Below are 12262 nucleotides of genomic sequence, written 5' to 3'. Positions count from 1 at the left end.
CATTAAAATTTGGGTAACCTTAATGAAAAACGTCGGTCTGACTTTTTCGGGTTAAACTCACTTTATATGAAAAGGTCGTTTATTTTACTCGGAAATTTTTTCCTTGTTTTGCAAATAATAGACTGTTGCTCTGCGAAATTTTGATTTCGTAATTAACGAAAATTACCGAATTACCTGAAATAATACAACGAAACCTATATATATAGCTAGCAACTTTAAATCATTTAGACCATTTCGTTTGAAAACAGTGATTCGTATACCTGAGATGTACAATGGCTTTACAATGTAGTTCTCTACTTAAAGACAGTGTCTCAATGCTTAGATGTTTAAGGTAAGGTAAGGTAAGGTAAAACTTTATTTTGACGCGATAATAATAAAAGCTAAAAGCTTGTGGGGTCGTGTATTTAAATTAACTATGCTAAGATTAAAATTACAATTCTTATATTTACAGTAAACGTCGTGGGGGCCTGTTTTGAGTCATTGAACCAGGGCCGTACCTAGCGGGGGGGGAGGGGGTTTGGGACAGGGGGGGGGCAGTTACCCCCGCCAGGAGGGGTCATAAAAATAACGTCATCGGTGTGTTATATTAAAATATGGACATTTTGCTCTGTCCCTTCGGTGTTAAAGAAGCTATGTCACGGGGATTTCGCAGATTTTTGGTCTAAACTGTTCTGAAATTAGTGCTAGACAACTAAACCCATAAAAACATTATCTTTGATAATCGAAAGGAAGATATAGCCTTAAAACCTTAGCCTAACGTTTCAAGTTGCAATCCGTTTCTATCCGAGCCATCCGCAGCCAAAGATGCTCGTTAACAGTTTCAGTGGTCTAATATAGCAATTTTTAATAAAAAAAATTGACTATTATTTTGAGGTTTCCTGCAACACAAATATACATTTTGGCTGTTCAAAAATCTGGTAAAATCTGGATTTCCACTCTCGCGTACATGTAATTTTACTTTCGATAACGGAGCTGAACTTAACTGACCATACGTGCGTAAAATAAAATAGGGTAAATATATGGACGTGACTCGCGTCTGCGGAAAAAGTTGATTGTGGTTCAACTTTTTCCGCAGACGCAAGCCGTCCATACATTTCCTGTATTTTATCACGCACGTAAAGCTAGTGAAAATCATGCGACATTGAAAAACCGGTCTAATTGTAACATCAAACTTCAGCACCCAGTTTGGCTTCCTATTGGTTTGTTCACTGGACTGAAGAACTCCTAGGGCGATTAAACTTTCTCGATTGACTGGTTAAAGCTACTTTTCGCGTGATCCAAGCTCGCTTTAAAAGAACGCTGAAGCGTATCATTTATTCATATAAAGGATATTATACTAATACTTGCCTTCCTGTTGATTTAGTAAGGGCTCAAAGGGTGGCAAAACTTGAAATGATTCACACACCCCCTTTAGCGGGAAGCGAATCATCTTTGGCTGTGTCGCTCGAAGAAAGATCTCTTTCGTTAAAAATTGGAACACATCTCATGAAATCTTTGTTTTATTTAAAACGAACACTCTCAACAATTAAGGTCTCGCATCGTTTGTTTTTAGATTAAAGTGTTCGTTCAGAACGAACGAACACTTTAATCTAAAAACAAACGATGCGAGACCTTAATTGTTCGTGACTCCGAGATGAACTCAAACACACAAAACCAAGAGTTTTCGCAAAGCCTTTCGAGATTCGGGAACAGATCAAGAGTTTCGGAGAACCAAAAAAAATTTACAGGCACCATCGGCTTATTCTTAATTCAAATTTTAAATTGTATATATTATGTAGTTGTAATTTGTAATCCGAGGGCCGCTTGTTTGTCAGTAGTTTTTACTGTTTGCCGTTACCCTCTTTTAATAAAGTTGATTGATTGATTGATTGATTGATTCTCTCATCTGACTTAACGTTTTACTGCTCTTTGATCAGCTTCAAGCATTTTCTCGAAATTTCGCTAATAACAATTGATTTTAACAATTGGCCTGTTGGAAAACACGCAAACTAATTGAATGGATAGCCCTTGTGCAAGTGCCCTCCAAGGTCAATAGAACCACAGGCAGACCACCCTTTGTGTTCGGAGTTAATTATTGTTGTTGACATGAGACGAACAAAAGAAATTTTGAAATCTATAAGTGCTACTAAAATAAAGCTCTGGAAATTACATATCTAAACTACATTTCGCTCTAAATATCTCAATAAAGTTGACTTAATTGAGATATTTAGAGCGAAATGTAGTTTAAATATGTAATTTCCAGAGCTTTATTTCAGTAGCCCTTATAGATTTTAAAATTTCTTTTGTTCGTCTCATGTCAACAACAATAATAAACTACGAACACATAGGGTGGTCTGCCTGTGTTAGAACAATGTACTTATTATATCAATAGCTCACAACTCGAAAACAGACCGACGTTGTGTGAACCGCATATATATCTCGACTCACACGAACTGAAGTATTCCTGGAGAGAATAATGTTTTCTGTGTTTTCGACCCTGCTAAAAGGTTTCTCCATATTCTGTGCATTGCTGCCTCTGGTCTCCTCAGTAACAGTGTCAACAAAGTATGGAGACATCGAAGGTCTTGTAGTTTCCTACCCGCCCAATGCCTATACCTCGTTCAAGGATGTCAGCAAGTTTCTAGGAGTTCCTTTCGCCGCTCCACCGATTGGAGAGCTCAGACTAAAACCACCACAGACGCTACAAGAGTGAAAACCGAAAATTCGCCCGGCGAAAAAGCATGGGAACATTTGCTTCCAACCTAAACGCTTCGAAAACTTTTTCAAACGATACACGACTTCGACTTATAATTTCACTTATAGCGAAGATTGCTTGTATCTAGACGTCTACTCCCCGAACGTCAGCTTGAGTTTACCCGTGATGGTTTATATTCATGGTGGAGCTTTCGCAGGCGGTACAGCAATCACATTTAACAGCGATATTTTGGCTCTGTACGGTGTGGTGGTTGTTGTCATTCAGTATCGTCTCGGTCCACTTGGTTTCTTGACGACCGGCGACTCGGCGGCCCCTGGAAATCTTGGAATGTTGGATCAAATCGAAGCACTAAAGTGGGTCAAAGAAAACATTGAACATTTTGGCGGGAATCCCAACAAGGTGACCATATCTGGAGAAAGCGCTGGCGGAATGAGTGTAGGTCTCCTTCTACTGTCACCTCTATCGAAGGGACTCTTTCACCGAGCCATTGCAGAGAGTGGGGTAGATTTAAGGCCTTCTGCGACTCAGCCAGTTTCGTATGGTCTTCGGTTTGCTAAAGAGCTTGCTCAAAAGCTGGATTGTACTACGAGTGACCATGACGCAATGGTCGACTGCATACGTGAGAAAGAAGGCGCGGAAATACAGAAAGCTGCTAACACAATAAGCTATCGCTTCTATAATTACTATCGTTGGGCGCCAGTTGAAGACGGCAAATTTCTTCTTGATCAGCCGAGGAATCTCCGAAAGGATGGAAATTTCCACAAGGTGAAATTTATGATCAGCTACAACAGTAACGAGGGAGCTGGTGCTTTTCGTAATATGGTGAATTCATCTTTTGCTCTGGCGGAGAGCGTGGAAAATGGAGTGAGTCCTTCACTGTTCAAGGAATTCATAACAGAGCTTGCCCGTGCTCGTAACAGTGGGTGAGTTGACATCTTGTAAAGTAATTTGCTTTCAATCTGAAATGTCAGCCGTGTCTTAGCTTAGTTAGCCTGTGAAAGCGTCCGAATTTGACCATATGCATGCTCGCAGGGTCACGGTATTTAATAGTTCCTTACCTCCTGACCCCACTGTTTAGCTTTGGGGACAAGTAGCTTTACGATTCGGTTGCATTCAGCGGAAAAAAACTACTGTTGTGCCGTTTTCTGATTACCGTTATAATTCAAATTTCCATCAAATAATTTGACATTTTTTTTAAACTGTATCAAAAAACTTTTAAGGCAGCCTTGCCGCCAGCCACCCATTGTTCATAATATAGTGTTACGCATTACGCGTGACAAAAAATTCGTGTGGTCGCTAAGGAATAGTTTAGAATGTGCGGAAACAAGCAGAAACATCCGGGAAAAGTCACAGAACATCAGGAGACTCAAAACAAATAAAGACTGTACAAATCACCTCAAGGGGAATGTAAGAACCGGGACATATTGGTGGGGTTGTGGGGTGATGGGGGATAATGGGGTTAGAAGATCAAGCACTAGGCAATCAATTTCGGTCCTTATCGTCCCTTATCTTTTCACGAGGAAATAAGGCATCTTAGGGAACACCTTCAGACGGATCGATATGTTGTTCTCGAATTAAATATAACAGCAATTTTACCCCTTTTCTTGTTTAGGAAAGAAGTTGCTGACCTCATTGCGGACGCGTTGGAGTTCATGTACACTCCATGGCCTGACAACAGTGATAAATACGCACTGAGAAGCCAACTTGTGGACCTCATTGGCGACTGCTATTACACCGGACCAATTCACGAGGTCGCTGATTTTCACAGCCTACACGCTCCGGTGTACATGTACGAGTTTGCTCACCGGTCCGTAAAGGCCAGTATTTACCCTGAGTGGATGGGTGTGGCTCATTTTGAAAACGTGCTTTACGACTTTGGAGTGCCATTCTTCCCTGGTCTTTTCTCTAATTATGACGCAGTCGACAGGAACGTCAGTTTGTTTATCATGGAAGTGTACGCAAACTTTGCCAAGACCGGCGATCCAACACCACAACCAGTCAGCGGTGTTACGTGGGAGAGGTACATCTCCAGTCACAGAGCTTACCTGCGAGTTGATGCTCAACCCAAGATGGCGGCGTTGTTTGCTGCTCGTCGAATGGCTTTCTGGAATGATTATCATCCTAAACTGGTACAGGTGAAGTTTGATACCAAAAACGAAGTGGTCAGTGGTGCTAGCGTTAGGGTTGCCATGGCAATGTCTCTTCTCATTTCACTCATCATCATTTTGAGGATGCTCTGAGTGTTACATATTTTATTAAATCTCGCTAGGAACTTCATGTAAGAGAACTCTGTATTCCTTCTATTATTACTTATATCGTGTAACATCGAATATCAATTTATCGTTTTGTAATATCAATCGCATTTACATAAGCTATGCGAAGTGTATGGAATTATATCCTGTAGCCTATAGAGTAAAATGCAAATTAGTTTGAGATGAAATGAATTAGACCAACTTTTATAAATAACCCCATGTCTTAATAAAAAGTCAGCAAAATATAGCTGATTTTACTTAGTATGAATATTCCTTGCTGTCAGTTTCCCATATCGTTAACACGAGTGCTCAAAATCATTTTTCAGTAGCTTCTTGTTTTCACTAGCGACCCAAGCACAAGCGGAATCACGTCATCTCTTTTTGAGTTATTTTTTCAAAAATAGCTCTTAGTCGGCATGATGTTCCCGTGTAATCATTCAGTCAGTCAGTCAGTGGGTCAGTGAAGTATGTTTGTTTGTCACACCAATCAGATTTCAGGTACTATCAGAACCAATCAAATTGTAGTTTATAAGGGGGAAGCAATCTGACACAGTTGTAGTGAGCGATTTCGTTCGAAGATTTTAGATTTGTAGGAGGCGGAATTGGTGAGTTGTGAATTAACCCTGGATTAAAAACGTTTTTCGTAACGCTCCCCTACTTACAACGCACACGCCGTGAGCAAAAGGCCCAACACTAACTTGTTATTCTTCTTATTCGAGCGTACGTTTGGAGAGGCTAGCTTTCCTGACCGTAGTAAAAATTACATATAACATTTGCACAATGTAGATTTGAAGAATTATGTTGTCGTTACTTTTGCCGTCCGCTTTGCGAAGTTCGTTGGGAAATTAAGTTTGTTACGAAGTTGCCAAATAGGTTGCGAGTTCGCGAATCAAATTGTGAGCTTCGATACAAAGTTCCCAACTTCGGCCCGAATTTATTAAAACCTTCTGTAATTATGTTATCAAAAAGGGCTTTGCTACGCTAAACTGTTGGAAACAAATGTCATAAAAATGAAAAAAGTTTATGTTCCGCGAGCGGTAAACATGTCTCGAGCAAATTAGTCTTCCCTGTCGCGTCGCGTCGGCTTCGATTAAAATCAATTTTATATATGGGTAAACCATCCAGTTTCATCCGGTTTACAAACGCAGAAGACTTGAAATTGAAGACAGTGAAGATTATGCCTTACAGAAATCGTTAAATATGTGTTTTCATACAGAAAAGTTAAAATTTGACCAAATTTCTACATGCATAAAATTTATTTATCGGCAAATCACTTGCGTGATCTGAGATGCGAAACGTTGTCTTGCACTTCAAGCTACTTGAACCTTCCTTGACCAGTTCTAAAATCATCTAGTTCAGAAATCGCTGACTTTCGAGCAACATGTCTTGTTTCTCCTCTACCAAACTTGAAAAGTTCAGTCGGGCCGAAGTTAGGAACTTTGTATCGAAGTTCGCAATTATATTCGCAAAACTCGCAACGTAATTGACAACTTCATAACAGAGTTTCCAATTTACCAACAAACTTCGCAAAGCGGGCGGCAAAAGTAAACTATAAAAATCAACTGTAAAACATCTCGTTCAAACATTTAATGAACCGGTACAAGTATTAACTTTGCTGTTAAAAGCAACTACGATCGATAGCAAAAACAGACTAAGAGCGTGCCATTCCGTGACAATTCGATAACTCAATTAGTTCTTGTTTGTTGAATAGAATTTACGTTGTGAATGAACGAAAATCTTTGTTGAACAGTTCTGACAGGAAACAATTACTCCAGGTGTAGTGCGCTTTAAAGAACTTTCCCGAAGAAAGTGGTTTTTGATTTGATTCGTTTATTACTTCGTTTATTATAGTACTTTTCGTTCAATGTCTATATGGAGACGTGGCTTTTTTCTAGAAAAACAAGGGTATCGTGTTACGTTCGTTTTGAAAAACAAAGGTGTCATGTTACAAAAGTGAGAAAAACAACAATATCATGTTACAGTGTTTGGCAAAAAGCCAAAAGTATTCCGTAACAAACAAAAGAAAGGAAATGGTTACTAGAAAGCTAGCAACAAAATAACCGCTTTAAACAGAATAAGAACGTGCCATTTTGTGACATTTTGATAATTGAATTAGTTTTTGTTTTTTCAATTAAATGATGAAAATTTACGTATTGAATAAAACAGTTTTGATGTATCAAAATGCACGTGAAAATTATTTTGTTTGCAAGCAAATTTTGTGCAAAAAGTGACTCCGTGGGCTGCCATACACAAATAGCTCAACCCTTGGCATAAACCATCCCAACAGGACAATCACCCAGTTTCACCCCAAGCCACCCCATAAATTGAAAAAATAACTCCTGCACGCTAAGCGTGCCTATGTTTTTACCATGAAAATGGCTTCGACGCAGGAATAAGAACTAGCGCAAGCACAAGTACAAGAATCAAAATTTTTCCTTTACTTGTGCTTGCGCTTGTGCCACTCCTGCCGTGTCTGGCCAATTATAACACTCGTTCCAAATTCCCGGCCCGCGTCTGAGAATTAATACAAAATGGCAGAGACCGCGCTTGATTTCGATGAAAACTTTACCGAAGTTGCTCTGATGTTTTGTTTCTCTTGTTAAGATTTTATTTTTACAAGTGTAATGAAACCCTAATTTCGCGGATTGCTTTAACCCTTTAACTACCAAGTTTCTGTGACTTTTTAAAGGTTTTTTCTTGGCTTAGACATTCTGTAGACCTTCGTGATTGCATATAAGAAGTTCAAGTAAAAATTGTTGCTGTTTCGAAACACCGAGGGCTCACATTTCTATTGTGACGTCAGTAGTCGACAGTTGCTTTCTTCATAGGCGAGCTGTTGGGCTTTGATTTGGCATGTTTTGTATTTATAAGTCATTTTTGGAGTCATTTTTCACTGCAGAAGTCCCCAGGCTGGCATACACTTCATCCAAATCTTCCTGCATTGTCAGAAAGTGCATTTTTAGCGAATTTAGAGATCTTTTGGACCGTAGAGCCAAGAAAATCGATTAACGGTAAAAAAACGCGTTTTTAGGAATAATTTCAGCATATTAAGGGTTAAAAACCGGTTCAACTGTAAAACCAAACTTAAGCACCCAGTTTGGCTTCCTATTGGTTTGTTCACTGGACTGAAGATCTAGAATTCCTCGGGCGATTCGTCCGGTCTCGATTGAATGGTTTCTTTTTGCGTGATCCAAGTTCGCTTTAAGAGAACGCTGAAGCGTAAAATTTATTTATATAAAGAAAGTATGTTAATACTTGCCTTCCTGTTGGTTTAGTCAGGACTCAAAGAGTTGCAAAACTAAAAATGATCACACACCCCCTTTAGTGGGAAGCGAATCATCTTTGACTGTGTCGCTCGAAGAAAGATATCTTTTGTTAAAAAATTGGAACACATTTCATACAATCTTTGTGGTATTTGTAAAAAGACACTTAAATCAAAAAAACAAACGATGCGAGACCTTAATTGTTCTTGACTTCGAGAAGAACTCGAACACACAAAACCTAGAGTTTGTGGCTCATCGCAAAGCCTTTCGAGATTCCGGTAACAGATCCAGAGTTTCGGAGAACAAAAAAATTAACAGGTGCCATTTCCTACCCCTTTCAACGTTTTCCTACTCTTTGATAAGCTTCAAGCATTTTCTCGAAAATTCGACAAAGACATAATTTATTTCACCACGAAGAGCTTATAATTAGGAGCTCAGGAACATATGGCTTGTTGGGAAACACGCAAACTGATTGGCTACCGTGAGCAAGGTCAATAGAACAATGTATTAGTTATGTAAATAGCTCACAGCTTAGCATTTCGCGAACACTTAGTCCGACTCGCACAAACAGAAGGATTACAAGAGAGAATCATGTTTTCTGTGTTTTCAACGCTACTTGAAAGCCTCTTCATATTCTTTGCATTTCTGCCTCTGGTCACCTCAGTAACAGTGTCAACAAACTACGGAGACATCGAAGGTCTTGTAGTTTCCTACTCGCCCAATCCCCATACCTCGTTCAAGGATGTCAGCAAGTTTCTTGGAGTTCCTTTCGCCGCTCCGCCGATTGGAGAGCTCAGACTGAGACCACCACAGACGCCACAAGAGTGGAAACCGAAAATCCACCCGGCGAAAAAACATGGGAACATTTGCTTCCAACCTAAACGCTTCGAAAACATTTTCAAACGATACACGGCTTCGACTTATAATTTCACTTATAGCGAAGATTGCTTGTATCTCGACGTCTACTCCCCGAACGTCAGCTTGAGTTTACCCGTGATGGTTTATATTCATGGTGGAGCTTTCGCAGGCGGTACAGCAGTCACATTTAACAGCGATATTTTGGCTTTGTACGGTGTGGTGGTTGTTGTCATTCAGTATCGTCTCGGTCCACTTGGTTTCTTGACGACCGGCGACTCGGCGGCCCCTGGAAATCTTGGAATGTTGGATCAAATCGAAGCACTAAAGTGGGTCAAAGAAAACATCGAACATTTTGGCGGGAATCCCAACAAGGTGACCATATCTGGAGAAAGCGCTGGCGGAATGAGTGTAGGTCTCCTTCTGTTGTCGCCTCTATCGAAAGGACTCTTTCACCGAGCCATTGCAGAGAGTGGGGTAGATTTAAGGCCTTCTGCGACTCAGCCAGTTTCGTATGGTCTTCGGTTTGCTAAAGAGCTTGCTCAAAAGCTGGATTGTACTACGAGTGACCATGACGCAATGGTCGACTGCATACGTGAGAAAGAAGGCGCGGAAATACAGAAAGCTGCTGACACAATAAGCTATCGCTTTTATATTTACTATCGTTGGGCACCAGTTGTAGACGGCAAACTTCTTCTTGATCAGCCGAGGAATCTCCGAAAGGATGGAAATTTCCACAAGGTAAAATTTATGATCAGCTACAACAGTAACGAGGGAGCTGGTGCTTTTCGTAATATGGTGAATTCATCTTTTGCTCTGGCGGAGAGCGTGGAAAATGGAGTGAGTCCTTCACTGTTCAAGGAATTCATAACAGAGCTTGCCCGTGCTCGAAATAGTAGGTGAGTAGATATTTTGCAATCAGGAGTTTTTCCTTAAATCTGAAATATCAGTGCCTCTTAGTTTAGCTAGCCTCGTTCACGAACACGGGCGAATTTGCACCAGTTATTTCAATGCGGCGGCGTGGAATAACGGTAAAAATCCATCTGTGTTCCGTCTGCCTTGCCTGGGGGCAGATATCAGTTAAAATAGCTCTACGGTTTCGTTACGGGTCAAAACTGTTTTCCTATTATCGCATTTCGCAAATTCTCTCACCTCCAAACCTCACATCATAAAGTTGGGGCACCTGTGGGCGGACCATTTAGATTCTGTTACTGCATGTATGGGACAAAATAATTTCCGCATACGTAAGAGCTGGGCAAGAAACAATAATAATGTGCTGTTTGTTGCGCTATTGTGCCGTTTTAGTCTAATCGTTTAGTAGAAACTCTAAAGGATTGCAGTCCAAAACCTACAATACTGTGCATTTTGAAGACAAAAATCAAGAAAATTTACCGCTTAAAGAGCTACGCGCGCGCGACTGTTTTTCTATCGGCGAATAGAAAACAGTGGGAGAACCAATCAGATTCGCGGATTTCCAATAGAACACAGCTGAGTCTCTACTAATTATCGTTATAATTCAAATTCCCATTAAATCTTGTCGGCCATCCTTGAGCACAATATTTAAGTGTTGTCGTCTATGATGACAATTGTGTTACGCATTTTGCCTGACAAAAAATTAAAACTCTTCCCTGCGGGGAACGATTCGCTTCAGATCACAGCTAATTTAAGAAAGGGTCTCGAATTTCCCTGATACAAAAGAAATCTTGCAGGAAATGAAAATATCCGAGGAAGTAAATCCAAGAAAATCCTTTAAGACGGATATGTTGTTTAAAAAATTCAACTAGACACAACGTAAAAACAAATTCATCCCTTTCTCTTGTTTAGGAAAGAAGTTGCTGACCTCATTGCGGAAGCGTTGGAGTTCATGTACACCCCATGGCCAGACAACAGTGATAAATACGCACTAAGAAGCCAACTTGTGGACCTTATCGGCGACTGTTATTACACCGGACCAATTCACGAGGTCGCTGATTTTCATAGCCAACATGCTCCGGTGTACATGTACGAGTTTGCTCACCGGTCCAAGAAGGCCAGTATTTACCCTGAGTGGATGGGTGTGGCCCATTTTGAAAACGTGCTCTACGACTTTGGAGTGCCGCTCTTTCCTGGTCTTTCATCTAATTATGACGCAGTCGACAGGAACGTCAGTTTGTTTATCATGAAAGTGTACGCAAACTTCGCCAAGACCGGCGATCCAACACCACAACCAGTCAGCGGTGTTACGTGGGAGAGGTACAACACCAGTCACAAAGCTTACTTGCGAGTTGATGCTCAGCCCAAGATGGCGGCGGCGTTTGCTGCTCGTCGAATGGCTTTTTGGAAAAAACTGGCACAGGTGAAGAAAAACTGGCTCATCCTAAACTGGCACAGGTGAAGTTTGTTACCAAAAACGAAGTGGTCAGCGGTGCTAGCGCTGGGGTAGCCATGGCGATGTCGCTTCACATTACACTTCATTTTAATGATGTTCTAAGCGTGACATATCTAATCTCGCTAGGAACTTACCTTTATGTAAGAGAATTCTGTATTCCTTCCCTTCATATACCTATACTCGCAGGCAAAACGACCGCAATCCAACGAGAAAACCGACTCACAATGATATTTCAGCACTGACTGGTGGGGTATTTGACCGTGCAACTGGCCCACATAGTGAGGAATTTGATCAGGCATTTTGAAAAAAGTCAAAGGCCCGGGGGTTTGCCGGGGGGATGATCTCGCTTGGAATTGACTGATACATAACCTGTTGGGGGACGCAAAATAATAGACATTTTTACCGATACGGCGGCCATGTAAGTGACAATTATCAACAATAATCAGTGACAATAATGATACGCAACAGTAAGGCACCGTCATTGCAATAAAATACACAAGTTAATGAAAAAGTTTGTTTAATCACTGACTTTGGTTGCCTAAGAAAGCCGGCAACAGGCATGTTGACACAAGAACAATATAATAAAATTTGTGGTGGCTGGTGAAACTTAATATAAACACAACAGTTTAAATAAACCTTTTGGTGAAAACATAGTTAGTAGAGGGGACTCTACTAACTATGGTGAAAACGTGTACTTGCCAGAGATCAGTTCAAGCTAGTCAGAATTTATTGGTATCCGGCTCAATTTACTGAGATTGAGTCGCACAAAAGCAAACGAAAATTGTCGATGTATAACATGTTTTCCGCGCTAGTAGCAACGTTATCCACA

General features: G+C 40.6%; 3 protein-coding genes across 3 annotated transcripts in view; all 3 read left to right on the top strand.

Moving 5' to 3' along the window:
* LOC144661428 (myosin-2 essential light chain-like) overlaps positions 1-12262 on the top strand; it is a 136255-nt gene that overhangs the window by 3288 nt on the left and 120705 nt on the right. The window lies entirely within an intron of this gene.
* LOC144660117 (neuroligin-4, X-linked-like) lies at positions 2389-5195 on the top strand. Its single transcript, XM_078520672.1, has 2 exons — positions 2389-3618; positions 4308-5195. Exons 1-2 carry the CDS (start codon positions 2861-2863, stop codon positions 4933-4935), a joined length of 1386 nt encoding a protein of 461 aa, XP_078376798.1. The 5' UTR covers positions 2389-2860; the 3' UTR covers positions 4936-5195.
* Positions 8759-11579, top strand: LOC144659530 (neuroligin-4, Y-linked-like). The gene is made up of 2 exons (XM_078519983.1): positions 8759-9964; positions 10890-11579. Exons 1-2 carry the CDS (start codon positions 8802-8804, stop codon positions 11437-11439), a joined length of 1713 nt encoding a protein of 570 aa, XP_078376109.1. The 5' UTR covers positions 8759-8801; the 3' UTR covers positions 11440-11579.

This window comes from Oculina patagonica, chromosome 7 (assembly GCF_052425735.1).
Source record: "Oculina patagonica isolate OP01 chromosome 7, crgOcupat, whole genome shotgun sequence".
Taxonomy (NCBI): domain Eukaryota; kingdom Metazoa; phylum Cnidaria; class Anthozoa; order Scleractinia; family Oculinidae; genus Oculina; species Oculina patagonica.
This window is presented reverse-complemented; position numbering and strand designations above follow the sequence as displayed.